The 26510-nt window shown below is 41.6% G+C and overlaps 4 protein-coding genes across 4 annotated transcripts in view; 1 reads left to right on the top strand and 3 right to left on the bottom strand.

The window, feature by feature from the left end:
* The window catches only part of sos2 (SOS Ras/Rho guanine nucleotide exchange factor 2), a 32366-nt gene extending 25819 nt beyond the window's left edge, over nt 1–6547 (bottom strand). Inside the window, exon 1 of the mRNA XM_022750529.1 lies at nt 5666–6547. Coding sequence (XP_022606250.1) covers nt 5666–5749 — 84 coding nt within the window. The 5' untranslated portion in view covers nt 5750–6547. The remainder of the gene's footprint in view (nt 1–5665) is intronic.
* Nucleotides 6548–6835: 288 nt separating this feature from the next.
* l2hgdh (L-2-hydroxyglutarate dehydrogenase) lies at nt 6836–14108 on the bottom strand. Its single transcript, XM_022750578.1, has 10 exons — nt 13897–14108; nt 12358–12473; nt 11422–11573; nt 10492–10623; nt 10249–10411; nt 10115–10149; nt 9863–10030; nt 8924–9081; nt 8643–8774; nt 6836–8516 (listed from the first exon to the last, which is right to left on the bottom strand). Exons 1-10 carry the CDS (start codon nt 13986–13988, stop codon nt 8321–8323), a joined length of 1344 nt encoding a protein of 447 aa, XP_022606299.1. The 5' UTR covers nt 13989–14108; the 3' UTR covers nt 6836–8320.
* Nucleotides 14109–14196: 88 nt separating this feature from the next.
* Nucleotides 14197–16985, top strand: atp5s (ATP synthase, H+ transporting, mitochondrial Fo complex subunit s (factor B)). The gene is made up of 5 exons (XM_022750279.1): nt 14197–14273; nt 14382–14485; nt 15142–15350; nt 15907–16078; nt 16226–16985. The coding sequence occupies exons 2-5, from the start codon at nt 14391–14393 to the stop codon at nt 16338–16340; spliced, it is 591 nt and encodes a 196-aa protein (XP_022606000.1). The 5' UTR covers nt 14197–14273; nt 14382–14390; the 3' UTR covers nt 16341–16985.
* Nucleotides 16986–17095: 110 nt separating this feature from the next.
* On the bottom strand, nt 17096–26327 carry cdkl1 (cyclin dependent kinase like 1). Its single transcript, XM_022750278.1, has 10 exons — nt 26243–26327; nt 25185–25423; nt 23967–24088; nt 21013–21085; nt 20492–20582; nt 19867–20067; nt 19150–19232; nt 18845–18901; nt 18446–18601; nt 17096–17616 (listed from the first exon to the last, which is right to left on the bottom strand). The coding sequence occupies exons 2-10, from the start codon at nt 25350–25352 to the stop codon at nt 17515–17517; spliced, it is 1053 nt and encodes a 350-aa protein (XP_022605999.1). The 5' UTR covers nt 25353–25423; nt 26243–26327; the 3' UTR covers nt 17096–17514.
* Between the last annotated feature and the right edge of the window lie 183 nt (nt 26328–26510).

The following is a 26510-nucleotide window of genomic DNA, read 5'->3' on the forward strand; positions in this document are numbered from 1 at the left end:
TGTTATTATACCCGAGCATGTGTCACTGTTTGTGATTCATGCCATGACATCATCTGCCATTACAACCAGACTGTCTGGGGAACCATAGGGCAGAGATCAGCTCCGAGACAACAGGCAGGCACACACACACACACACACACACACACACACACACACGAACACACACACAACAGATGCATGGTGAAGACATACAAGACACACACACAAAGACAAAGACAGATAAACAAAAGGTAATCAGCACAAAACCCGTGCACCAAGCTGCACTGAAGATGACGAGCAAACCAACATGCACATGACAAAGAAACAAAAATGCACAACTTTAAACACACAAGTACGCTCCGCTGACACTCAGCTACTCAGCTCGTAAAGACAATAGCTGGCTGACGTGCCGTCCGCTGCAATGTGGCCTCGCCATGACCTCAGTCTGCCCTGACCCAGTGACCCCTGTGTCCACCCATCCTCTGCCTGAACCCCATCTGAGGATGAGCTGATGTCCACAGACCTGATTCAATATTCGGGGAAGGGTGGGGGACCTGTGTATTAATCAGCCTGCGCTGCTCTCTGTGGACGGCCCGGGGCTGGTGCACAGGAAGTGCAACCTGTTACGAGGAACATCCTGTCCGATCAACACAACAAAACTCATCCTGGAGACAAAGTATTAAACTGACGACGACGTGCTGCATGAGACCAACAGGGGCCAGATTATTTCAATTACTGTGTAATTATTCACTCAACTTTAATTAAGGGTGACATTCTGGTGTTTACCGGCTGCATTAGTCGTCTCCTTTCAAATACCAGTTTTTCCCTTTTATATTTGATGTTTTTACTTTGAGTTCTTTGCAGCATAACCAGAGACACAAGGTTAATTTCCCAATTAATAATTAATTTTGTCTTTATTTGTCCAACCAAGTCAATTTTCAATGATATGAAACAGAAAAAAGCAAAAAGTCACATTTCAGAAGCTGAAATCACTGAATGTTTGATTTTTTTTGTGAGAAAAATGACAGAAATTATTAATTAAACAGTAAAATAATTGATGATTAATTTTCAATTGATTGGCAAATTGTTTCAGCTCGAAACTAAAATAACCAAACATAGGATAAAAGATAGCTGTGTGCTGTATGTAGCTGTAATATCTCTGCAAAGTTGGTCTGACGGAAGCAGAAACTTGCCGTTCGTTCCATGTGGAGCGATGTGAGGCCAAAACAAAAACCTAAACCTTAGATAGTAAAGTTGAGTAAAAAAAAGATTGCTGCAGTGACAACAGTAGTATTTTACTGTTACAGCAATGTGTGAACTGTTACTGTGTAGTAGCGCCAGGTTAGCACAAGGCATGAAGAGTCACTTGAGGTCAGTAGATCATCAGTCACCCTCTTAAAGTGAAGATTTCTTCATTCAGCTTGACGGCAGCTCAAAGATTAGACGGATAATGACACTAAAAATAAACTGATTCACGAATAAACTTGCATGAACTTTGCAAAACCGGTTTCTGCTAATGTCAGCGTTATTGGAACTGACCGCAAGTCATGCTGAAATGAGGATTTATGACCTCTTCCCAATTCATTTAAAAAAGTGACATCTCATGTTGACTGTAAATCTTGGATTCATTTTCTTCTTTAGAATTTCTGCCCTTTGGGTGTTGCTTGCTTTTTTTTTTGACTGCTGAAACTTGTGACTGAATTATACAGTATTAGTGGATTTTGTCATGTTTAGATACGCTTTGTGAACACTGGGTTTTCTTCAAGACTCTCTAGATAACCAGATCTCTTTGAGTAAAGCAAAGTGAAAATGAAATCTCAGCTGTAAGAGGCTGCGGGGGAACGTAACGGCAACTTTCTCAAGCAACAAGAGCCCGAGGAGATGGGATGATAAATTCAACTATGTATTTGTGTGCGTCAGCTCTTAAACCCCCATCATTCCTCCTGGTGTGTGTGTGTGTGTGTGTGTGTGTGTCTCATAACAACACTAGGCTTCATGTGAGAGTGAGAGTCATAAACTCAGCAAATCAGACTTAACTGTTTGGTATTGTATGAGAGATGACAGATAGATAATAGTCACAGCAGCTGTATCTGTTATCATAGTTGGACTGGGCCTCATACTGTAGAGCACTGCAGTGGAGGCTTGTGATAAATCACTGTGTCTGATTCTGAAGTGACAACATCTCTGTCTAGCCCTGGATAAATGTGGCAGCAAAACCACCTGACTGAAATAAAAATACAATCTGAGCTGTGAGTTTTGGCCTGCAGTGAAGTCATCCTGTCAGAATTTAACTGACTGCTCAGGTTGAGAGGATAAAAGAGGCAACACGCACAAAAACAAAGCGTGCTTGTAACCTGACCAATCTCAGCTTTAAAAGTTGGCCTGCGCCGCATGGAGCGAAGCCCTGTGAACTCAGCAGCACAAGCGCTGTGCTAACTCAACATGGCAATGGAATGAAACTGTACCCAGCAAAGCTCTGGCCTTTTTCTATCGATGCCAGTGAAACAGCAGACCCGGAGAATGCACAGTTATTATTAACACCAGCATGTCAGAGGCGAAATGACGCTCTTGCATAGCACCAGGCACGAGCCGCAGCGATCGAGAATAGCCAGGACACACAGACGCAGCCAGGAGACGAACGCTAGACTCGTCCCGTGAAAATGTCACAGTAAACGTCGACGACACAGACAGACACACGGGCGGCTGCGTGTGTGTGTGTGTGTGTCAGCCACACATGACTGGAAAAACGAGCTTTCTGCTTTTAACTTCGGCATCAAAATTGGCCTTTCTACTATTGAGATTACAGAGTAGTTTAATACAGGCCTCGTCTCTACCATAGGGACATTAAAAACATTTTCTGTTTATTATATAGCAATACTGGAGAGATAGGAGATGATGGAGAGAGATGCAACAAAGGTCCCCAGCCAGATTCGAACTGTGCACATGGCAGCCATTGAGTCTTAATCCCAGGACAGTATATACTTGCAAGTCTCAGGTGCTTCACACCTTTACTCATCATCCCACATGTACAGTTATGTTTGCATTGCTTACATGTAAAGAGATCACAGTGCTCAGGGTTATTAAGTACTATGATCCAGACCTGCAACTATCATTTTCAATTTAGGATGTTATAAAACAGACAAAAAAAAAAAAAAAAAAAACCCATCAAATCATCAGATGATAAACTGGAACGAACAAATGTTTAGCATTTGTGCTTGATGATGAAAATGATGTAATACTGGCAATTAATTTCTGTCAATCAACTAATCGTTTCATCCTTGAAATCATTAGTCCGATTTCACAGCAATTTGTCAAATGTCAGTAAATATAGGTTCTAGTCTGTCTCATTTATCTGCAAGTCATCAACCACCAGTGGAAGGTGACGCATCTTAATCTCCCCAGCTGTTTGATCATAAAGTTACTTCTCCGCTCCGGCTCTGAAGAGTGTTTACTTATCAACAGGTTTGTCTTTAATCCTGCCTCTAAACAACAACCTGAAATCATTCTCCAGGGTGAAGTCATCCAGCATGGCTCCCTCTGACAAGGAAACACACCCCCTCCCCCCCCAGTGGACAGCTGTGAAAAACAGCGAGTCACAGTCTGTCAAAACCATAACAAACCTCTCTTGCGTCAATCTCTGACAGGCTTTCCCTGCGGCAGTTGTGTAACAAGTTGAGACAATGAAACCGCGGCACCACAGCCCACCACCTGCTCTCTCAGTTTCACCTGATTCATCACACCATCTCTGCCGTGCTACGGACAACTGCCAGAAAAAGGGGATGTGTTATTTATAAACATCATGTTGCTATATGAATAATTCCATGGCTGGTTACCTCTGTAGGCACTTAGTGTTACTAAAGTGAATGTATTAAAAGCCTTATGTCAACAATGTTTGACAAAGTCCCGGCCATGCCAGTTTCAGGGCCTTGCTGCTCATGGACAAAGCACCGTTTCTAAATTAAATTTGAATAATTGATAGCCAGATAAAAAGATTTAAATCCTTTGGAGGCATTTTGATGTTGTCTTAATGTTACTTTGCATTAACAAAATCCAAAACCACAACAAAGGCAAAGAAAGGGCTGATTTTGTGAGTCAATAACCAGTCTGACAGCTAAAATCTAAAGTAGAAGCTTGACTAGCTTCACTTTAAACAAAGGAGTAGTTAACCGGCTTCATCAAAACACAGCACAGCACATAAAGTGAGCACCACTGAGAAGTCTATTACGGAGGTACAGACATGTATCTTTCATGCTGTGAAAATAAACTTGGTCTGAAGTACTTTCATCTATTTTAAGAACACAAATATTTCAAACAAGATCCCTTTCCAAAAAAGTCCACATGCTGTGAGGTTCCTACTGTACCGACTCTGCATGCACTACAAGTATTCCTGACTCTGTTTATTTATCATACGAATGTGGTCTTAGTTCGATTAAACGACAGACAGAACAAAAATGGGAAACTATTTTGCTGATAGATTACAAAAGGACATGAGTTTCAGGTTGGAATTGATGCAACATAAATAGAGAAACAGCAACTGTAAACCGGCTGGACAAAGACGTGCAGATCATACTGTGAGTGCTGCTGCTGTTTGGGTGAACTCAGACCTCCTGCGGGTCACCAAGGTGAGCAACTCTGCTTGCTGTGGCCACCCGAAAGCACCATGGCATCGAAAGCTTGCCTTACAGCTGCTCAGAGCAAAGCACAGGTGACCCGACATGGAAACTCAGCAAAAAAAAAAAAACAAAAAAAAACTGTCCTGTCTCTACTCTGCACAACAACACCGAAAACAGAAAATAAACCTGGTGATGATGGGGAGAAACCAAGATGATGCAAGAAAAGGGAGAGAGAGAGGGACAGTCAAAAAGGAACTGATACAGGTCAGTCCTGCTGACCAAGGACATTAAAATTAAAATGTTTCCTGCCCTTAAAGTTTCAATTAGGCTCATGAGAATTAAGTAACATTTCTTGTGAAGAAAGGAGGGAAAGCTGTGTATGTAAGCAACATAAAGCTGCCGAAGAAGGCCTCTCTGTCTTCTCAGTAAGGATGAGACGTCTTTGCTGTTAGACCAAATGAGGAACAAATAAAGGAGTTGGCAGCAATACATGCATGTCAAGTGACGTTTGAAAGTGCCTTTCAGCTGCAAGGACATCTGTATTAGTATTTAACTTGGATGTAACATCAACACCCGGCAAAGTTATTAGCATAGGCTGTTTGCCCTCAACACTATGAAACACCAGCAATGGATCACGTTGCTGTAAAACCTGGTCAAAATTGATCAACTTTTTTTAACACACTGTGAAAAAAAGTTATTATAGGGAACTTGTGGTGAGGCTTAATGAATACACACGTTACAGGCACGCTAAATTGTCAGAGGATGAGGATAGCAGTTTCAACAGTGTCTCCAGTATTGATTAGTGATCACCAAAACATTAAATACTTGCAATTACTTCGATTTATCAGGGACAATTACAAGTGCTTACATGGGAGAATTTGCTTGTATTGCTCATAATAATAACAGAAAACATGGAAACTTTATGGGTTTTTTTTTTTGGCAACTTGAAGCAAAAGTCTGTGTCAGTAAGGTGTACAGATGAAACCAGTACTCTCTATCTCGCACAAATGTGTGGGAGTGTGAGGGTTTAAGACCTCATGAGGGGTTGGAAAGTGTAGTAAAACTACTGTTACCTTTCGTAGAGCTTGCACGAAGAGGCCTCTCCATTTGTGACTGTTCTCGTCACTTGAAAAGTCGTATATCTGCTGGGGCTGCATTGCTGTAGCGGCTCCTGGCGTTGCCGTGATCCGGTCTGAACTGTCAGCATCGGCCCCGGATAGATAGTCCTTGTGGGTGGGTCAGTCCAGGGCAGGCACGGTGGAAAAAAAAGTCAAACTGGCTGGCTTGCAAATGTGAAGAGTATCGCTAAACTACACCGCGAGTCCCGGGTTGAGTCGGGTTAAACTGCGAAAAATAAGCTACAAAAGAAAAATAAGCACATGTAGCTATAAAGTTAACTCGCTAGCTTGGTGGCTAGTAAGGCTAGCCTGCTGCTGCTGTAAACACGGGACAGCGTCTGACTAAAAAGCTAATGGCTAATAACAATGTTGCTAAGTGTTATACTTGCTACTTGGCGTTTGCTAAAAAGCTTATAACAGGCACATTAAGTTCAGTTTTAAGTCACGACATGGGAGCTCAGCTTGTTGCCAGCTAACTACAGCTACAAGTTACGTTTGGTGATTTTCTGCCTGAACACCTGTAACGTTAGCAGGCTAGCGTTAGCCGACCAGCTAACTAGTGCTACAGGCTGCTGCTGGCCTTGATGCGCTCCGAGTTTTATGTTGTGGCACACGACCCGTTCAGCTCCAAACAAGGCACACTTTCTCCTGCGCTGGGTACTTCGCATTTAGTCATCTTCTCCGCGGCGATCGGGCGCTAAGTCCAAAGTTAATCCCCCCGAAAACAGCGACCAGTCCGAGGCATATCTGTGTAGCGGAGCAGCTGAAGAGCAGTCGAGGTGTTTTTGGTTTGTGAAGTCGAAGATGTTCGTACCAACTCCGCTGCCTGTCTGTCTGCTGCCGCTCTCTGCGCCGCGTCCGCTGTCAGGCACGCACGCTGCGTAATTTCACATTTTATTGGACGGAAAAAAAAAAACAAGGCTGGACTTTCTGTCTCATTTCAATGAAGACCCACAGTGTGAGCATGAGATTCAAAGTTTCACGAATATAGATGGGTCATATAAAAAACAACCTTTACTTAACCACAGTCCTGTTGGAATTGAACAATGTTTACAAAAACACAGCAGAAATATTAAAAAATGGATTTGTACCACATTTAAGCAAAAAAAAAAAAAAAAGCAACTTTATTTTTTATGGCATTTCACAGACATTGACAGTACAAACATAAAGAAGCACTGGTTTAACAACAGCATCTAATTTCGGTATATTTTGTGCTTGCATTGGAGCTTATACAGTATTTTTGTTGCAGTGATTCCGCCTCCCTGTGGACAAACTGTATAAGTGCGTAAAAATTAACAACTGCTCAAATAAAAACTGTCAAAATTTCCAGCAACACTTGAAGTATTAAGAACAACTGAACACAATAAAGTTGTTTATTTTCTGATTTCTAGTTCCTTTTCTCCTTATATTAAAAGGTACCTTAGATTAATGCAAACATTGGTACATTTGTTATTCAAAAATATGTATATATGGTATAAAATACATTAACATTCATTTGTCAGTAAATGGACTGAAATAACAGGGAGGGAGAACAATTTTATAGGAACATTACCTGGATATTTTTAGCAACATGTGAAGCGCCTGAAACTACCACAAAAAACAAACTGCACCAGAATTACGTGAGATCACCTCCCCACAAACACACATTAAAAACATAGAAAGAAAAACACCCAAGTTTTCTCAGTTTGCTTTAATGTAAATATGACATAATTTGAAAGCCTTTTAAATATCAAAATTATTTTGGAAGACAGAACTGTCAAGTGAAGTAAGGACAACCCGTCTTTGTAAAATGTGCGTTCTATAGCTATAACTGTGCGTTACATAGAGAGTTTCTTTCTAAAATGAGATGAACAATTAAAAAATGATACCCAGATACCCAACGTCCCATGTGAGTTATTGGTAAAATCAGAGATCAATAGAAAATATCATCTTTAAGTATTTGTTATTTATAATAAAGAGAATATAATTTATTTAATTCAGCTCAAAACTTCCCCAAATGGATTTACAGTAACTATGTTTGAAAGTCTTCATTCGTTTAGAGTGGACTGTACAACACTCAAAACGACAGAAACAAGCTGCTCTCAGTCAGCTGCTGAGAAAATACACAACACAACCAAAAGTGAAATAAGAAATTCCATACAAGAATAATGCTCTTAAACATCCCTCATTTAAAATGGTGATTGTCCAAAAACAAAAGTTAATATCACCTTCAACACAACGTGTTTGTGTATTTCTATATTCCTTTTTTAATGTTTCAATCTGATGGTAAAGTCACCGGAGCTAAAAACTTTGTTCTGTGCTTGATGCTTTCACTGACAGTAACTCATGATGTTCTCTGTTTTTAGACAAATGTAGTGCAGAAAAATGGATTTTATTTTGAAATGTGGTGGAGTAAACATTACACAACCTGAAACAGCACTACTTAAGTAAAAACAGTCTTAAAAATGTAATTAAATTGAACATGTGCCACTTCTCTACCCCTTTATTAAGGCTTGACCTGTAATAAAAAATGTTGATGATGCTAACGTAGTGACAGCTTGACTCAAGAATTGCACTTTTACTTTTCACTTGGTCACCTCAAGCTGACGTTTTTGGTGTTCCTGTTTTTCTCTACAGCGAGAAGCGGCTCTCCACCTCGTCCGCGACCATCTCAGCGATGGCGAGGGAGGAGGTAGCCGCTGGCGAGGGAGCGTTACGCACGTGGAGCACCCGGCTGCCCACATCCCCAACCCCGCCATCAAAAACAAAGTCATCCACGAGGTTTCCGTCCCGGTCGAGGGCCTGAGCTCGAACTCCTGCAGGACCCCTGTACAGGAAAACAACCAGGGTTACAGAAACACTTTTTACATAAAACCAAAAGCTTGAAACAGATATTATGCCTCTGTATTTCTATAATAAACATGAATCTTTAAGTGGTGTATCATTCCTCTACCTGAGCACGTCACTCAGTGAGAGTTCAGGGATGTACTTCTGCAGGATTTTAACCTGTGCACCGATGAAAACGCCCCTGTACATTTCTCCAATCCCATATGTTATGTTCCTCATCACCAGCTTCTGAAGGCCCCTGCAGCATCAACAGAGAAAGAATGAAATATTCACCCACAACTGCACTGTCATCAGATCATTTCAGAATAGTGTAAATGTTGCTGTTATTAAGACAAATTCTCTTTATAATAATCATCATAATCTTTTAGGTAAAGTTTGATGTTGCACCTGAACGAAAGCGCATCTGCGAAGTCTCTGACGTTGAAGTCGTACACTTTGTAACCCTCCCTCTTGAAGGCGAGGACGGCATTAGGACCGAGCCAAACGCTTCCATCCATCCGAGGGGTGAAGTGAACTCCAAGGAAGGGGAAGCGAGGGTCAGGAACCTGCAAAAATGTTTCATAAAAACAAAAATGAAGCAGCAGCAGTGAGGTATGTTGACATTATTTAATTGGATCCATTCAATAACAGAGGAGGTCCATTGATATTTTGCACATATAAGAGTAAAACTGTTTCCAAAAAAGATGGAAGCATACTTTCAAGCTTTCAATTTTACTTAAAACTGAAAGGACTAACTCTGGACTAATACTTTATAAATCCCCACAGGTGAAATCTTCTGCCACGAGGTCACAGGTTTGGTTTGATGCACTCACAGGATTTCTAATGGTCATATCTTCAACCTAGGTTGATTTAGGTTGAAGATATGACTGGGTGATTTAGGTTGACCCTGGGTGATTTAGGTTGACCCTGGGTGACCCAGTAGGGCTGAAAATATTTTGAATGCAACTCATTTTTCGACAAATTATTTTCAGCTGTCAGGGATCTGCCTCGAAATCAAAGTACAGGGAGTGAAGGATTGAAACATACAAAGATATCCAACCTTTTCAGATGGCAGCACGTGGATGTTATTTCCAGAGAAACCTGGATTCCCCCTGAGCATTTCCAACCGTATGTACCGATTAAAAAAATAGAGTGGCAGCTTCTGATCTCATGTTATGTGATTTTAAGGCAGAAAATTCCTTCATAATTGAAATAATAAAAAAGATCTATTTTTTGCCAAAGTTTGACATTGCCTAACATTTCTCTAAGGAAGTAGAGATTATTTACATCATTTCTCATCACATGCTGGTAGAATATGATGAGAAACATCTGCAGATCAAGACTTACAGGGTAGATATTTCCTTTGACCAGGTAGTGTTTCTCTGGTTTCAGCACCAAATAATCTCCTCTGAAGGGGACGATCCTCGGCTCCCGACTGCATCCAGAAATCTGCGACAGGCGGTCTGAGTACAGGCCTCCACAGGTCAGGACATAACGGCACCGCACCTCGTTACCCTGCCAAAACAATACAATGCAAAGAATGCAGAAGAACGGCGACCAGGCTAAACACTGCGATGCTTTTATTTGTACGCGTCTTACCTTTGTGTCTCGGATTGCGATCGGATAATTCATCCCTGCAAATAGAAACAAATAAAAACCCCATTCATATAATTATAGACTTAAAATAACTACAGCTCGTTTTTTAAATCATAACTTTGTTGACACATTAATACCTTCAGTGCTCCCAGCTGGACTCTCCTTGACCATGGAAATGTCATTGACCTCGTATTCTGTTACCACCGCGCCGCCTGCCTCCTCAAAGTCTGTGCCATACCTGAGAGCCACCATCCTCCAGTCCACGATGCCGGTGTAGGGCGAATCCAAGGCCATTATACCCTGAAAACATGTCTCACTGTAAGCCTTCACTGCTATCTGCTCTTTTGTGTAGATGAAAACCTCGTCTTGAAGCCTCTTACTCTGCAGTACGGCTCTCGCTCTCGGATTCCCTTGGCGTCAACGACGCTGAGGTCACGCACGTTGTTCTTCAACCCGCGCTCATACAGAGCTTTCAGTCTGGGTATCTCCTCCTGCTCCACAGCCACAATGAGCTGACAAGGCAGAGATACAGCGATCAATACTGAGATAGACACAAAGGCAATGATCCACAGGACAGATAATATACAGCACCTGTTCACATCTCAATACTTTGATATGTCGCTGTCAAGAAGCTCATTCTGGCATCAAATGCTCAGTCAGACTTTTATTGTCTTCTTTTTTTTTCTTTAATCAGACAGTTTCTGATTTAAATCATAACTGTGATGATTTCAGATTGTGTTTTATTCAGGTAAAGTTCTCATACATCTGCTTGTGTTTTTGTAAAATGTTGATATTACTAAAAAAGAAAAATGTTATAGAGAGAATTATGTTTGGTGTCAGTACAAAACAGACACATATGAACTGCTACACCTGTATGACAGTGTGACAGCAACAGTCAGGGGCTTAATTCAAACGAATGCCACGTCACAGACGTTCTCAAACTTTCAGTGTCTGTTAATAGATGGTTCATTTATCATGGCGTGTCTGGTAGCCCAAATGTAAAGGTGCATATTACATAACTCTGTGGTCTGGGGTTCGATTCCTGGCTGGGGGGCCTTGTTGCATGCACCCCCCCCCCCCCCCCCCCCCCCCCCCTTAGATCCTTAAAAAACTTCTTTATCACATTGTGTGGATTTTGTTTTTCATGCAATGCCTAAATCAGTTTTTCCCCAACATCTGGATTACATGCGTGTGGTAATTTAAAGTACAGCTGTGTCTTGTGACCCTGAGTCGGCCGAGCACCTCGAGCCGATCATCCTCAGTAAACACGCTGCGTTATGTCTTATCTGGTTAAAACACAAGAGGCAGACCTTTCCACATCTGTTGTAAGGGAGTCCTTTCTTCTCGCAGTACTCGTAGGCTAAAGTGGCTCCTCGCACACACAGACGGGCCTTCAGCGACCCCGGCGTGTAGTAGATCCCGCTGTGAATGACTCCACTGTTGTGCCCACTCTGGTGCGCAGCTGGTGAGTAAGAAGACGACAGAGAAATTGAAGAACAAAAAGAAGAAAGAAAAGGAGGTTGTTTTTTCTTCTTCTTCAAACACCCACAGACTAATGGAAGAAATACAGCTAGTTTTTCTAGATTCTTGAATTTCATACACGTATTTGCTTTCATGCAGAGAGTTAGAATAGAAGACGGCACCACTGTCGTGTTTATACAGTAAATATGAAACTGCATACAGGAGATATTTCAGGTTTATTACTTCAAAGGCCACAAATCAAATGTCAAAACCATAAAGAGCAACCAAATGAGACAAGCAGGACACATTACATTAAATTAGGTAATAAAATAAACAATAAATATTATAATAATTATATTTTTTAATGCTTTCAGAATTGTAGAAATCAGTGCAGTGTGTAATTATGAGAACACAGATGCATTTTTGTTGTTTTGGCTCTGTACGCCAGCACACTGGATGTAAAATGAAACAGTGACTATGAGGTTAAATGGTAGTCTCAGGTTTGAGCATGTTTGATGGAGTTCAGTGGGTGAACAGTGTTGGCTTCTGTCCAGGACGATAACAGGATTACATACCTTCGCTGTTCACCCAATATCTTTGAATTAAAGACGAAACGTGGCAGATCCAGTGAGCTGCAGCACGGAGCCAACACAACAATAAATCTGTCATCTTACAAACCTTCATGGACCACACTTTGTTACTGGGATTAATTACTGACAGACAAAATATTTTACTCTTTGGAACATGTTCCCTTCTTTCACAACAACTGTCAAGCCTCCACCCACCAAGCTCTTTTTCTTTCTCCAGTAGGATGAAGCTGAGAGACGGGTGTCGCAGAATGAGCTCCCTGGCTGTGGCCAAGCCCACGATGCCGGCACCCACCACGGCCACGTCATACGCGCTGAGGGACAGACAGGAGGTGAGGTTAGGGACCGTTCAAATTTAAGATGGTTAACTGATAAACAACTGACTGCAGGAGGTAGAGAGCAGAATATTTAGGTCAGCGGTTCAATGTCCAACTGTACGAGCAACCAATAGACCTTTGAGACTGGTCACTTGTGAAACCCCTGACACAAGGGTTGTAGGTAACAGACCATTTGTAACTTCAAAGACAACATCCAGCTCTGTCTCAAGTTTTTTTTCCCTGACAAGTAAATCCATTTACAAACCACAGTAATTACAACGGGCTATTATGTAGTGGGAGGGCTTAACGTAGCAGCAGTTCCAGTACATCCAACTTCTCCACAATCCACCACAGGGTTTTCACATTATGAAGCATTTGTACAGAGCTGTAAGAACACAATGTACAAGACTGGGGGAACAGTTTGAATCAAATGCTCTCATGAAGGCACGGGACACTTGGAAGAGCAAACATCTTGTTTTGATTTTTGAAAATTAGAAGCAGGCTGAGAGCAGTAAAACTCAATGCAGGGTGGAAGCAATAAAACCAATGGAGAAAAACATTCTCTGGAACATCATCTCTACGCAACTTCAGGTTTATCACTGAAAATGTGCTAAAAAGTTGAAATGTTACAGAAACTTTGGTTGAGGGGCTTTAATTCCTTAATTTGCATTCAGACAAGTAGAGCGGGAGAACAGGACTGTCAGAACTTGTAAAAACATGTAGTTGATCTGACTTCAACCTAAAGAACATTTTATCCGGCAACTTAATCTGAGATGAAATTGGGTTCTGATTTCTTGCTGGTGTCATTTATCAAAACCAGAAGGATGACTTTATTGCAATGAATGAATAAAGTAAAATTATTTTTCAGTGTTTACTTAAAGCAGGCTGGAGAGGGGAGCCAGAACATAAGCTGCATGCCATGTAGATTCTGTAGGTCTAATATAAAAGACAAACTGCAGACATGCTTTCATGCAAAATTTGTGACTGACTGCTGGACACTGGCAAAGAAATATGTTGTTCTGCAGGTAAAAGTAAATCTGACAACACGTGCTCTGACAAATAAAAGTTTAAAAACTCAAAGTTCAAATGCAGATTGAGCAAGCACATTTGGGGAGGCACAATACAGACACCAATGTTTTGTGTGCGTAAACAATGTGGCGGGACTTTTGCAGATCAGGTTATGCAGAGAGCAGCAATGTTGTGCAATCTGGTTCTTGTTCCTGAGTGTCCTTGGTAATTATAAGTTGTAATACGATATTCAAGCAGGTACCCGCTTATCTGCTCCTTTCTGTGCCAGTGAGTAAAATTAAAACAAGGAGTCCTCACCAAACTCCTCACATGTAATTAAACTGGACTACAACACCACACTGGCTGCACACTGTCAGTAGTAGCCTGCCTCCTCCTCTAATGTCAGTCTTACCTGTGCAGCTGTCTGCTTGTAATGTCCTTTAGCAGTTTCGGCTGCGCTGCTCCAACAGCCTTAAAAGACGCGTCGCTCAGTATCCGGAACATTGTCACCGCGTTTTAAAAACACCTCAGAGTCGCTTCTTCATTGTACAACTACCCGAAAGGTTTCCCTGAGTTTTGTGTTTGGTGTTTCCTCCTCCTCCCGTTGCTGCAGCCGCCGCTAGCTCCTCACTCTGCTACTCTATCCCGTAGCCACGCCCCCTCCGTCAGTGACGTACGTACGTAAACAAGTCCAGCCAATGGGACTGAAGGAGCTTATGCGTCACGATGTCAAAGGTTGCAGCGATGGACGCGTCCCAAATGTAAACAGTCTGGTCCGTTGGAGGGCAGGTGAGAGTTTCTAATCTGTTTCTACTGTGTCGCAGTTTCTTCAACTGTTTTTTTTAACCGTATAAATTCAGTTAAAGAACTTATTCGTTTTTTAAATTTGTTTTGCAGCTCAGAGAAATGAGGCTTTTATCGAAGACAGTGCAGTGTGCGGCGAAGCAGAGGGACTGGAGCCGCAGACACTTCTGGGGATGGCTCAATGCAATTTTTAACAAGTGAGACAGCATTAATAAGCCTAGATATTAACAATATACGTGTGATAGCTACGCAGCAAGGACATGTTAACGAGGGACACACATACACTCAGAGGTCACTTTATTAGGTACACTCACTCAATATAATGCAGCCCTATACAACAGCTCTGCTATATAGTTTGCTTTAGATGCCTGTAATGTTCAGTTTCTGTCATACTGGTGCTAATTCAATTACACGTGTGTATATTAGCACTGAGGTCATAGTTAAAGGTGGTGTTAGAGTGAAATACATTATATATAGAGGTGTTTCTAATATTCTGTACAGTGCATTCAGAAAGTGTTTTTCACTTTGTCCACATTTTGTTATGTTGCTAAAAATGTGGTGCAACAACCATACACTTTAAGTCTAAAAGGTTTTGAAATAGAAAACAACAAGGATGTCTTTACATTTTGAAGTTGCTAACAGCACAAATGGTATTTTAACTAAATAAACAAACAGTGGTTGCTCTGCTCAGGTTAAATGTGCGACCTGGTGGGCAGGTTGCCATGTAGACTTTATCTTCTGTTGCCCTCTTCATTCCTCTCCTCTGCCCTGTCAGCCCCAACCAAACGTGACCCATCACATTATGTGTAATCAGTGTTTACCGTACTGTGAATGTTTGTTGGTCTTTATTCAGGGTGGACTATGAGAGGATCAAAGCTGTTGGTCCAGACCGAGCCGCAGCAGAGTGGCTGCTGAGATGCGGTGCCAAAGTGAGGTTCCAAGGTTCTGATCGCTGGCATCACGACTACAACGGACTGCCAACAGGGCCTCTGGGCAGACACAAGATCCAGGCGATTGACGCTACTGAATCCTGCATCATGTACAGGGGGTTTGATCACCTGGGTCAGTCTTACAGTGTGAAGAATATTATGTTTCTGTCCTCGTGTAAATTAGGGGGATCACCAAAGTCACTGGAATTGTTCCTCTGTGGACCATAAATGAAAATTTCATGGGAATCTATCCAGTAGTTGACAACATATCACGCAGTGTTGGATTAACAGACTAACGAGAGCCTTATTAAAAGCCTGTTCAAATCAAAGTTTAAAGCCATGTTCAGAAAGTGTAAATATTACATTAACTATGTTAACGTGAGCTTAACCTCGGCCGCTGAGCTGAAAGTGATTCCCCTCTGTGTTAACAAGAAAGGAAGGGTGAGGGTGAAAGTGCACCTCTCCCAGTCTGATTATCCAAGAGTGACGCAAGTGACGAGGATGTTTTACACCGGGCAGCCACAGATAGTGCGTCGTCTCTGACCTTGTTGGCCGCGGCGCTCCAAACTTGTGTGTTTTTCAGAGCCAGAGTCCACACAGATTTATTTTTGGTGTAAAGTTCTTCTTTGCCCATGTGAATGAAATCAGTAGAATGTGTGCTAATGCTGTTTTTGTGGTCATTTTTCTAGATGGTTTGACACATGTGGAGGAAATCAAGTTCAACAAGTGTATCTACATAGAAGACACCTGCCTGGAGAAGCTGAGCTCCATAGAGAATCTGCAGGAGAGTTTGTACATGATGGAGGTTGTGTCATGTGGAAACGTGACCGATAAGGGCGTCATTGCCCTGCACAGACTCAGGTGAGTGTTAGAGGTAAACTTTAAATCTTTTGTATCAATTTATTTATTTACAAAGGACAAAAGTTATGTTTAAAATGAATCAGCTTCATTCATTTTGCTGAGAGAAAGAGATGAATGATGTAGTAATCAAGTATTAATTCCACACAGGAATCTGGAGTATCTGTTTCTCAGTGATCTGCCGGCAATCAAGGACAAACAGATGACAACCGACAGACTAAAGACAGCACTTCCACGTCTGGATATAGCACTGGACCTGGACTGACAGCTTCCTGCTTCTTAGAGCATGCTGTAATTGTAACATATGAATGCCTTGTAAAGGTTTTCAAAGTAAAAGACCCAAACATGTAGAGGGAAAGACTGTAGCGTGCAGGGCTCTGAACAACCAGGTGAATTTACATGCCGTTCATTATGTTTTAGTGTTTCTTCATGGAGATAGTGTGAAGCAAGTTCTGGGTTAATGGGAAATATTTAAGTTGATGTTTTATGTTTAAGCTTGTGTGATTGAATGTTAAAGAAACAGTCCAGCAAAGAGAAAAGTTAAAGCACTTTATATTGTTGACACCATTTTTTTTTCTTTTTCTAATAGAGTGAACTATTCTTTACTTTATTATATTGTCAACATTCAAAGTATTAAAAGTGACTCCATATGTACACAGAGAGAAAGAATTTGAGAAAATGCTGAGGAATCAAGGATTCAATAATCTTTTAAATCATTTCTCTTTAGATTAATTTGGCATTTGTACAATATGAGGACAGACAGATGGCTGAGAACATCCATAGCACCAAAGTTCCAGAGATAACGAGTACAGCGTCGTACTGTCGCTGCTAAATGCGTGTGAAAAGTGGTTTAAGGGAATGTTTACGACTGTATTCACTCCTGACGTCAATAAATATTATCAGAAATGCTCATGAGTCGTTATCTGTGACAAAAAAAAAAGTCAAAGTTTGTGTCCTACGTTATAACTTAGAACCAATCATAAAACTCACTACCAAAACATGTCACTCTTACAGAGTCCGTCATTATATATATATATATTAAAAAAAAATACATTTGGCAAACCAGGCAAGGCAGTACGTACGTCGTAGTTTTACCTTCAGTCCACTGGGCGACTACGAGCGGAGCAACACGTCGCTCCTCGTCTTTACACAGCTACACAAAAACACAACCCAATCAGCTTGAAATGTAGGCAACGTACATAAACCAACATGTCCCGAGTCCATATGTTGGGAATAGTGCATAGACTCACATCGGTATCAAGACACACCCGACACACCTCACGTGGAAAAACGGAACATTTTAAAAAGTGGTTGGATCCTCTCGAAGGCTTTGAGGAAATAAAGGTGCTGCCAGAGTCTGCTGCGTTTCCTGAGGTTTTTTCCAGAAAACGTTGATGCTTGACGGTGATGTGTTCAGGGTCAGATTCAGATCAGTGTGTTTAGATGTTCGGTAGGTGATAGTTGAACTTGCGCAGGTTGTTGTAGTACTTCTTATTGTCCAGAGCTGGGAAGATGCTGCTGCCGGTCAGCTGTGGCAAATACTGGATGGTGGAGAAATAATACAATTAAATTTAAGGGACAATTATGAATGAATATGATTTTTACTAAAAAACAGCTACTTTACTGATCCCTCTAGTTGTGAAATTAAATACAGTTTGAGTATGTGGCTGGCAAATATAGAAAATATAATAGTGAATAATGTAAACTTTGCTGTCCGAGTCGTTTCATACATTCTTTCATGGTGTTTCCCAGTGGTTTAGTTTCTTCTACAGCGACACATCATCTCAGAAAGATAAAACTAACAAGATATTTAAAAAAAAAAATAACAGCAATGCAGAAATGTTATGTTCCTGTCCACCTGCTGGGTTGAGTAGGGATTGCATGCATTTCAAATACGCAACAGAGAAGGTATCAATACATAAACGCTGCAGTTTCACTCAGAGATTTTTCACCAGCACAGTGTCCTCGAGTCCTTTGAGCAACATCTCTCCTTTTTCCTTTTCTTTTATTCTACTTCTATTTGACGAACTGTCAAGATAATCTGTTAATAAAGTGAGACACTATTCCCTAATCGAATGTGAAAGGATATCTGGGAAATATAAAAACCAACAAAGTCCAACAGGACAGAGAAGTTTCCTTTGACCTGACAGTTTGTTCGTGGGTCAATGTTTTGTTTTTCTTTGTTACTCACATAATCTACATATTCCTCCACTGTTCACCCCAGAATTTCTCTCAAAGTTAATACAAATTTTCTAGCAGATTTGACAGATGATGGATTAGTTGGCACCACTGACTGACGTTAGCCCTAAATGTGTCAGCTGATCAGTGTTGTAAGTCCAGTCATCATTCTTCACACACACGGCTGCTCACCCCAGGGGGAAGGTGTTTGCGAGGTAAGCGCGTCCTCTTGTTGACGGAGCGGTCCTGCTCTCGAGACAGGCTTTTTTCCCGCAGGCTGTCGAAGTACGGATGCTGGAGGAGCTGCTCGCAGGTCAGCCGCTCAGACGGGTCCATCCTCAGACAACCCTGAACCATCGACAGGAGACAGGTGACAGGTGACGGAGCGGGTCTGTTTTATGAGATCTAGTGTTTTCCTTTACTTTTTCTGACACACACATATATCTATCTTCGAACAGTAAACGATGTTGGGAAAAGGGGAATTTATCCAGATTAAAATCCAAACCTTTTCAGCTTGTGTAGCTCGTGTGTATTACGTTAGATGTGCATTTGATTTTTATTTTGCTGTGAGGTTAAAGACGACATCTTTACCTTCATGAGACTCAGAGCTTGATGCGAGAGGTTCGGATATTTCTGCTCCAAAGGTTCCTACGGAAACAAAACGACAGACACTTAACATTAATTCAATGTGACTTCTCAGACTTCACTGCTTCCTGTTTAAATTTACATTATTTAACCTTTTTGTGCCAGGAAAAAGTCACTCAACTGAATACCACATTTACAGAGAAGAATGACAGTCTCTGTATACAGCTGATGTAGATTAAAAAGCAACAACATCCACTCGTGTGATGGAGGCAGACGGAGCACATCCACAGGGAGTGGGTGGTGTGTCTCACCATCTCTAGTGGCTCCGGGATGGAAACTCCGCTGAAGAACTGGTTGTTGCTGAAAACCTGCTGATGTCGAGGGATCAGGTCTCCTGCAGAGGACAAATTAACATAACACACAGTTTGAGTCGATCAGTACGAGTCGTTGTTGTTGTGGTTGTTGTTTTAGCCTGAACTCAAAGTCAAAATTATTCCTTGAAGTGTATTTGATTTTTTTTCAGGATATGAATAAGAAGCTTGGCATTGAGATTTCATCCAGTCCTGCTAAACATTTCCAACTTAGAAACATGTTTTTTTCTTTGTTTTGCCTTTTTAATTCTCACTTGTGAAAACAAAGACTATTAATAACAGATGGACTCATCTTCATAATCAATATCCTGATAATCCTAATAAATAGATTTAGACATGTGTTACACTCAAATCAAATTCTATGCGGTTGGTAATAATGTTCCTCACATTGTAGTGCACTTTCTGTTTTGTTTCAGCAACAAATTTTGTGAACGATTTGATTTGAATTTGCTCTTTAATGTAAATATTGTCAGATTGGTCCGAATCATCATTTCATCACGATATAGTTCTGTGGAAAAAACTCCATTAATCATCCTCACAGAAATCATTACAGAAAACAAGTAGTTTTACTGTAAAAAGGAAACTATTTCTCACTCAGTTGGACTGCACACGTGTTTCCCAGACTGTAAGAGACCAGCAGCAGCTGACTGATCTTACCCAGAGTCTTTCTGATCAGGTACAGCTGGTCCATGTCGGACTTCCCGGGCCACAGAGGGATCCCTGACATCAGCTCAGCGAACACACAGCCGATGGCCCACACGTCCACCGGAGGGCCGTACTGAGTGTCTCCCACCAGCAGCTCAGGGGCCCGATACCAGCGAGTGGCCACGTAGTCTGTGTAGTAGTCACAAGGACCAGCTGATCGGCACAACACAGAGGCAGAAACACGTGACACGAGGGATGAGACCTGGCTAACAATATATCTTTTACTCAATCAATCAACCACTTGTTTTACTTTAGTAAAAATAGTTAGTAGAAGATGAACCTAACAAAATGTTATTAAGTATTTCAGTCAGTGTAGCTCAGTGTCTGTTATATAATGAAGGTTTCAAAACAACCATATGTGACTGAGGCTTCTCCAACCAGACAAACAACTAACTCTGATCTTGAGGCTTTAAAAAATTAAAGTACATTTTTAAAAAAAATTGACTGTTCTCTTTCAGTAGAAACCTGAGCTGCATATCTGAAACACGCCGGAGCCATAAACTCCATAAACTAAAAAACATTCAAGCAGAGCTGTGTCCACCAGGTGGCATCGTCACTCGCGTTGACAAAAACTTACTGAGAATCCTGGCAAAGCCAAAGTCACAGAGTTTGATGACTTGGTGTTTGGTGATGAGGATATTCTCCGGCTTGACGTCTCTGTGGATGCACTGCAGGGACACAAACGCTCACATTTAATCACTGTATGAACTTGGAAACAGGCCCGAAAGCTCAGTAACGTTCAGATGGTTGTGGCGGTGAGACGTTGAGGATAAAGGGCCTGTGTGAGAAACAGTAAAAAAAAAAAAAGGAAGAGAGAGAAGAGAGAGAGAGTTCTTTCTGGATTTCATGCCACCCTGTTAAATAGAGGCCCTTGTTGCGTTTGTTGTGTCTAGGTGATACATTAACTGTCGGTCAGCCAAAGGAAGGAATTCTTGTTAAAAAAAAAGAGCCATAAAGCAGGAGGCTTGTTGGGAGCCGGAGGAGGGAGGAGACCTGAGGAATTCAAAAACAAGCCGAGGAGAGGGTCGGACAGACAGCTGTAAAACCCGCTGTGTCCTGCACTGAGAGGCAGGTAGGAGAAGAGACCGAGCCACTTACGTTCTGTTTGTGACAGAAGTTGACGGCTTGGAGCGTCTGCCAGGTGATACTTTTCACAAGGTGCTCGGGGACTCTGGGAGACAAACACAAATCAATATGTTAGGGCTGATCGATCAGTTCCAGCTGATCAACAGAAATCAATAAGGTTCAATTACTGACTCTGGAAATAGTAGTTGAAACATAGTTCATGAAAACTGAGCAAAACTCCATCAGCTGAAGAAGCCCATGAAATGTGGTTGAAAATTTCCAGTAGATTAAGTCAAACTTTGATTTAAACAACTAGATTTTAGTCCTTTAAGGAAAAAAGCCAAACATCTGTTGATATTATATTGATAGTTTAATTACTTTTTCTTTGTTTTATATCAGTACAAAGTGTAAATATCTTTCCTTGTCTGTTTTTATACCCGTTAGACAGAAGTGAGTAGATCTAAGTCAGGGACGAGTTTGGAGACAAAATAAAAACATCAAATAAGTTTGTTCTTCAGGAGTAAATCCCGTCAAGACAAGGAAACATCTCGCAGCTGCAGATGTTTTATCTTCAGTGGATCATGGTGAAGTGACCGAGAGAGTCTGTGCGTCACTGTGCAGCGCTGCACTCCGTTACTCTCCTGCTCATCGCCATATGTTCACAGACTCATCCTCAGACTGCTTCCTCCTTTCTCCGTGTGCACACGCAGAAGTCAAAACCAAAGCGGCCTGTGTTCTCGTGATGTTGGTCTCGTGAGTCAGGACACAGTGAAAGGGGTTTTTTTTTTTTTTTTTTAAATGCTGCAACTTTTTCTTTGAACAACGTACAGAAGGACCCGGAAACATCAGAGCTGATCAATGCTGGTGAATTTGTCATATGTGGGTGGGATATTGTGTATATTCTTATGGTGAGTGACAGCTCTCTTTGTCTGTTTGTTGTTTGTATTCATTGTCATAACAGTGACTTTTGTGCTGCCTCTTAGTAATCGAAACATTTAACAAGACGACGATGAGACGTGTGTGATCAATCACCAAGGTTACTACAGTTCATCCTGATGGGGACATGAATATCTGCACCGAATTTCACAGCAATCCATCTGATAGTCGTCAATGTGTTTCACTTCAAAACCAAAAAAATGTCGACCTCGTGATGGCGCCACAGGAGACGTCAGGGGATCAACCAAAGTTAGTCAGTCAGTAAAATTGATCCTCTGGGGAACTCGAATGTCTGTAGAACGTTTCATGGCAGTGAATCCAGCAGTTGTTGAGATATTTCAAAGTGGTGGATCGAGAAACAGACCAATGATCCCTGAGCCACACTGCTAATGGCTAAAAATTCAACTAATTAGTTGCTGCAGAACTAAGTTTGTTTGGGGACCAGGAATCTGGAACAAAAACTGGTTTAACACAACCCAATAAAAGAAGCATGGACAGATGGATAACTCTGTTCTTGTTCTTCGTTTTCTGTCGCTCTCTAGCTTTCCTCTCCGCAGCTCTGTTTTTTCCCGACACCTCTTCTCCCTCAGACGACGGTGAACAGTTCGTTTCCATTGTGAGTCCCGATGCTCAACACTGAGGCTTTGTTGGTTCAGGGACCATCATCTATCAGTGTTGCCGGGGAAATGGCTAAATCGAGCCTTGTGACTGGCAATTAATAACAATCTCCGCCCCTTCTCCCCACTCTGTTTTCTCTTCTTTTGAACCCTCTGCGTCCAGGGGGCTGCAGGCCAGGACCAGAGGGGGGAAACCAGACAGCGAAAACACTCCATATAAAATGTGGCCGAGCCTAAAGAGTCCCGACAGCTCCTCGACAAATGCAAAGCATTCTGGGACAGCATCACTGTAAACATTCCACAGTGGGCAGGTCAGCCTCCCGGGAGACGGGCCTTGTGCCCATCAGAGGCGGACAAAGCGCGGGGTACAGTGTGGTACGTATGTAATGCAGAGATAATAGAAAGCACACAGCAGTTTGTTTAATGAAACGCAACCGAACTCAGATTAATGCTCCGAGTTTCTCAGTGTGTCAGAGTGAAAGTCCGTACAGTACACGGAGCAGTCAGCTGTGTGCTCCTTTCACATCATTCAGACCCAAATAAAGTCCTTCAACAGACGTGTTTTCTTTTGATTGCATTACTGATACAAGTTTCTACAGCTGGGAATGAACTTCACACACGGATAAGGATATTTTACAATGTCAATATAAACTTTATCTGTTATTTGCTGCTGTTTTTTTGTTTCTTTTTGTATTTTTTGTTTTTGAACATCACAAAATATAAAACCTTGAGATTTCGCCACTTTTTTGAGATTGACAGTTGTTTCTTCGTCTTGGAAACAGCAGCTGACAACACAATCTCACCACCGCATCCATTTAGCAGCCGTTCTGGAGCTTTCGCTTGTATCGCATGATCTTCAGCAGGTAGCGTCTTTATGCAAACGGTTCCTTAAAAATGCTCAATACAACCGGAAACTTGAACGTCTTCAAGTTCCGCGAAGACTGAGCGAACTGTCAACCGAGGAAGGCCATGAGATACGATTGAAAGCGCCACAACAGCTACTAAATGGACCTTGTAGTTCTCACAGACTTGAATATAATATATATAATATAACTTGTGCTTGGAGCATTCATTTAGACATTTGTGTGTTTTATCTTTTTCTTATGATTCAGCTGAAAGTCACAGAAGAAAATAAAGATAAACTGAATTATTATTAGAGTTGAGCAAAACTCAAATATCTTAATTCACTCTGTACAGGCACAGAAGGGAAAGTCTTAGTTATGGTGTAAACTTGCATGAAAGTGTTGGAATGTGACCATTTCATTTATGCAGTGAGTAAACTATAGTGTTGTTTGGGCCTGGTATATTTTTATACTAGCAAAAATTGTGTTTCATACATTTTATATTGTAATGTTAGAGTCAATAAAGTCAGTAAACTAACTAAGTGGATCTATCCCTGTGTCGTCAGAGAGGTAACCAGAGTGAGTCACTCACCCTCTGGGATGTCGGTCCAGCTCGTTCAGGACTGTGTGGTCGCAGTACTCAAACACCAGGTGAAGTTTCCGTTTACGTCGAAAAACCTCGATCAGATTTACCAGGTTGGCGTGTTTCAGTTGCTGCGCAGATACAAGAAGGGAAAGACATCTTAGCACCCGCGGGTTCTTTTGTGAATCACGCACATTATCAGGGAGAGGCAGCAACACACACGAAACCAGTTCAACTTATTTTAGTAAACCAGTAAATCTCGCTGCTCAGAGGACGGTAAAATCAGGGGTTTGCTTTTATCAAACAGACTAAACTGTTAACAGCTGGTAATAAACATGCTGTTGCCCCTGACAACCTGTCCCCATCCTGTCCTATTTATGAGCTCCTGGTGTCCTGCAGGCCACTAACACTCCCACCCACAGCATGACTAATTAAACCACTAACAATCGTACCAGTACATCTTTGAATTATTATTACGCAACATAAAAGAAAACAAGAAAAAGCAGGTTTGAGTGTTTATGTGAGATAAACTTGACAGAGATGGAACAGCATCAACGTTTGGCCACTAAACAATCACTGTTTTTGTTGTTTATTTAAAGTCTCTGTCGGCCAGAAAACTAACTAATCACTCAGCTCTTTAAGATTAATTAACTAAGACGCCAATTTAAAGTTAAAGAGCTGAAAACAAAAACAGAAACGATGATGTTCAGCTGATGCCAAAGCCTCTTCAGTTCTTCAAAGCTGCAGAATTTCTAATTTCCTGTTATAAAAAGACATCTCACAGAGATTTCACATTTTAATGAAGGTACCTGAGTGGCCCTGATACTGCAGGGCTTTTCTTTCATTTGATTACAGCCCTCTAAACCTCTCTTAAATGAGAGTTTCTCTGTGCAGCAGCAGCTACAAAAATGCTTCCCCTCTGCAGAATTTATTGCCCAGTGTCTGCCTCCTGCTGCCCTGCACAGCAGAGAGCAGGCTGTATATTTCACAGCACTAAAACCAGGATTTGAAAAATCAAGAACTGCATCAATACATCTTATAATTTAGATTTTTTTCTCTCTCATATAATGTTGACTACATAAGCCAAATTCTATATCAAAAAATCTCGACCTTTTCCTTCACAATCAGCAGTTTTTAATTTCTATCAATTGTTTTCTTTTCCTTTTTTTTTCGGAGAATAAACAGGAGTGTATTGAGGATAATAATTGTGCATGTGTGGGTTGTTACCTTGAGCATCCTGATCTCCCTCAGTGCAATCTTTTTGATGATGGGATCGTCCTCGGACTCCACAAACTTCTTGATGGCGACAATCTGCCCCGTGTCTTTGTTTCTGCACTTGAAGACGACGCCGTAGGAGCCCTCTCCGATCTTTCCAATCTTCTCGTACTTCTCCATCCTCAGCGGGGGACCGGAGCTCGTCCGAGGGTAAAAACACTTTTCCAAGAGGGCAGCACCGTCTCTGCTGCCTATTAAAAAAGGAGAGAGGAGACACAGGAGGGGGTTCACACCGGGGACACGGAGAAGAAGAGAGAGGGGGAGTTTGACCAACTGTTGCTCTTATGAATAGTTCATCCAATTAAATTTTAAGGATCAAAAATGGATGAAAACCAGGTGATATGAAGGTTGGGTCTTCTCAGAAATAAGACAATAATGCTTTTATAATACACAGAACTGACTCAGGTTTGTCTTTGTGGCTGTATTTTGACAATTTTGCACAGAAATGTTATGCACAATTATCTGAATATACTGAAAGAGTTTGCAAAACTTTTACAAGACCGAGCAATACAATACCTGCGTCCGAGCTCAGATTGGGTTCAACCTCATGAAGGTGGGGACCTAAATGTTAAGATAACCTCTAAAACTGCCTCCAAAAGATAGATTTAATTGCTTGGAGGCAACATTACACCTGTCTCCCAACAGTTTGGTTGCGTAACGAAAACATTTGCAATGCAAAGTATATTAGGTCATTTCCCTGAGGGGGACACAGAGCGAAAACAAACAACACAGAGTGAACAGCCAGGGGGATGAAATCAAAGTGCTGCACTTATAAATAGGCCAACAAGGAAAAGGTAAATAAATGTCAAAAAAAAGGCAAAATGAACAGCTGAGGCTTCATGTTTATAACTGATGCTGAGGGATGATAAAATAGTTCCTATCATCCTAAAGTCTGAGTAAAGTTGTCCCATGAAACCAGCTGCTCATTAAGTAAACACATTTCAATATTTCTAGAAGTATTTAGGTGAAAACACTTCCTGTTAGACACTGAATTAAACGTTTAAACTTACCTTCAGGGAAAACGTTCGCAGGTGTCTCTCAGGCAGAAACACAGAGGCGTTTGTTCTTCCACACACATCGACCAGTGAGGTGGACGAGCCCGGCTCAACTGTCCCCGCAGATCCAAGGGTGTCCTGCTTTAAAGACAGAGTACACCCTGACATCCCGGCCTGCCTTTCAAAATAAAACACAGAGTCAGCACACGTCACTTCTTTCAGTAAAGCAGTAAAACCCCAAACACAGTGACTCTCAATGCTCGTAGGCAATTTACTATCAAAT

Source organism: Seriola dumerili, unplaced genomic scaffold (assembly GCF_002260705.1).
Source record: "Seriola dumerili isolate Sdu_G_001 unplaced genomic scaffold, Sdu_1.0 BDQW01000149.1, whole genome shotgun sequence".
NCBI classification, from domain to species: domain Eukaryota; kingdom Metazoa; phylum Chordata; class Actinopteri; order Carangiformes; family Carangidae; genus Seriola; species Seriola dumerili.

Excerpts from the sequence above, each read along its gene's own strand:
- l2hgdh (XM_022750578.1), bottom strand. The coding sequence starts at position 13,988 with ATGTTCCGGATACTGAGCGACGCGTCTTTTAAGGCTGTTGGAGCAGCG. Across the intron at positions 11,574-12,357 it reads GGAGAAAGAAAAAGAGCTTG|CTGCGCACCAGAGTGGGCAC; the intron begins GTGGGTGGAGGC and ends CTTACTCACCAG. Across the intron at positions 8,517-8,642 it reads TCACTGAGTGACGTGCTCAG|GGGTCCTGCAGGAGTTCGAG; the intron begins GTAGAGGAATGA and ends TTTCCTGTACAG.
- atp5s (XM_022750279.1), top strand. The coding sequence starts at position 14,391 with ATGAGGCTTTTATCGAAGACAGTGCAGTGTGCGGCGAAGCAGAGGGAC. Across the intron at positions 15,351-15,906 it reads CAGGGGGTTTGATCACCTGG|ATGGTTTGACACATGTGGAG; the intron begins GTCAGTCTTACA and ends TCATTTTTCTAG. Across the intron at positions 16,079-16,225 it reads ATTGCCCTGCACAGACTCAG|GAATCTGGAGTATCTGTTTC; the intron begins GTGAGTGTTAGA and ends AATTCCACACAG.
- cdkl1 (XM_022750278.1), bottom strand. The coding sequence starts at position 25,352 with ATGGAGAAGTACGAGAAGATTGGAAAGATCGGAGAGGGCTCCTACGGC. Across the intron at positions 19,233-19,866 it reads CCTGATCAGAAAGACTCTGG|GAGACCTGATCCCTCGACAT; the intron begins GTAAGATCAGTC and ends TGTCCTCTGCAG. Across the intron at positions 17,617-18,445 it reads GCAAACACCTTCCCCCTGGG|TATTTGCCACAGCTGACCGG; the intron begins GTGAGCAGCCGT and ends TCCACCATCCAG.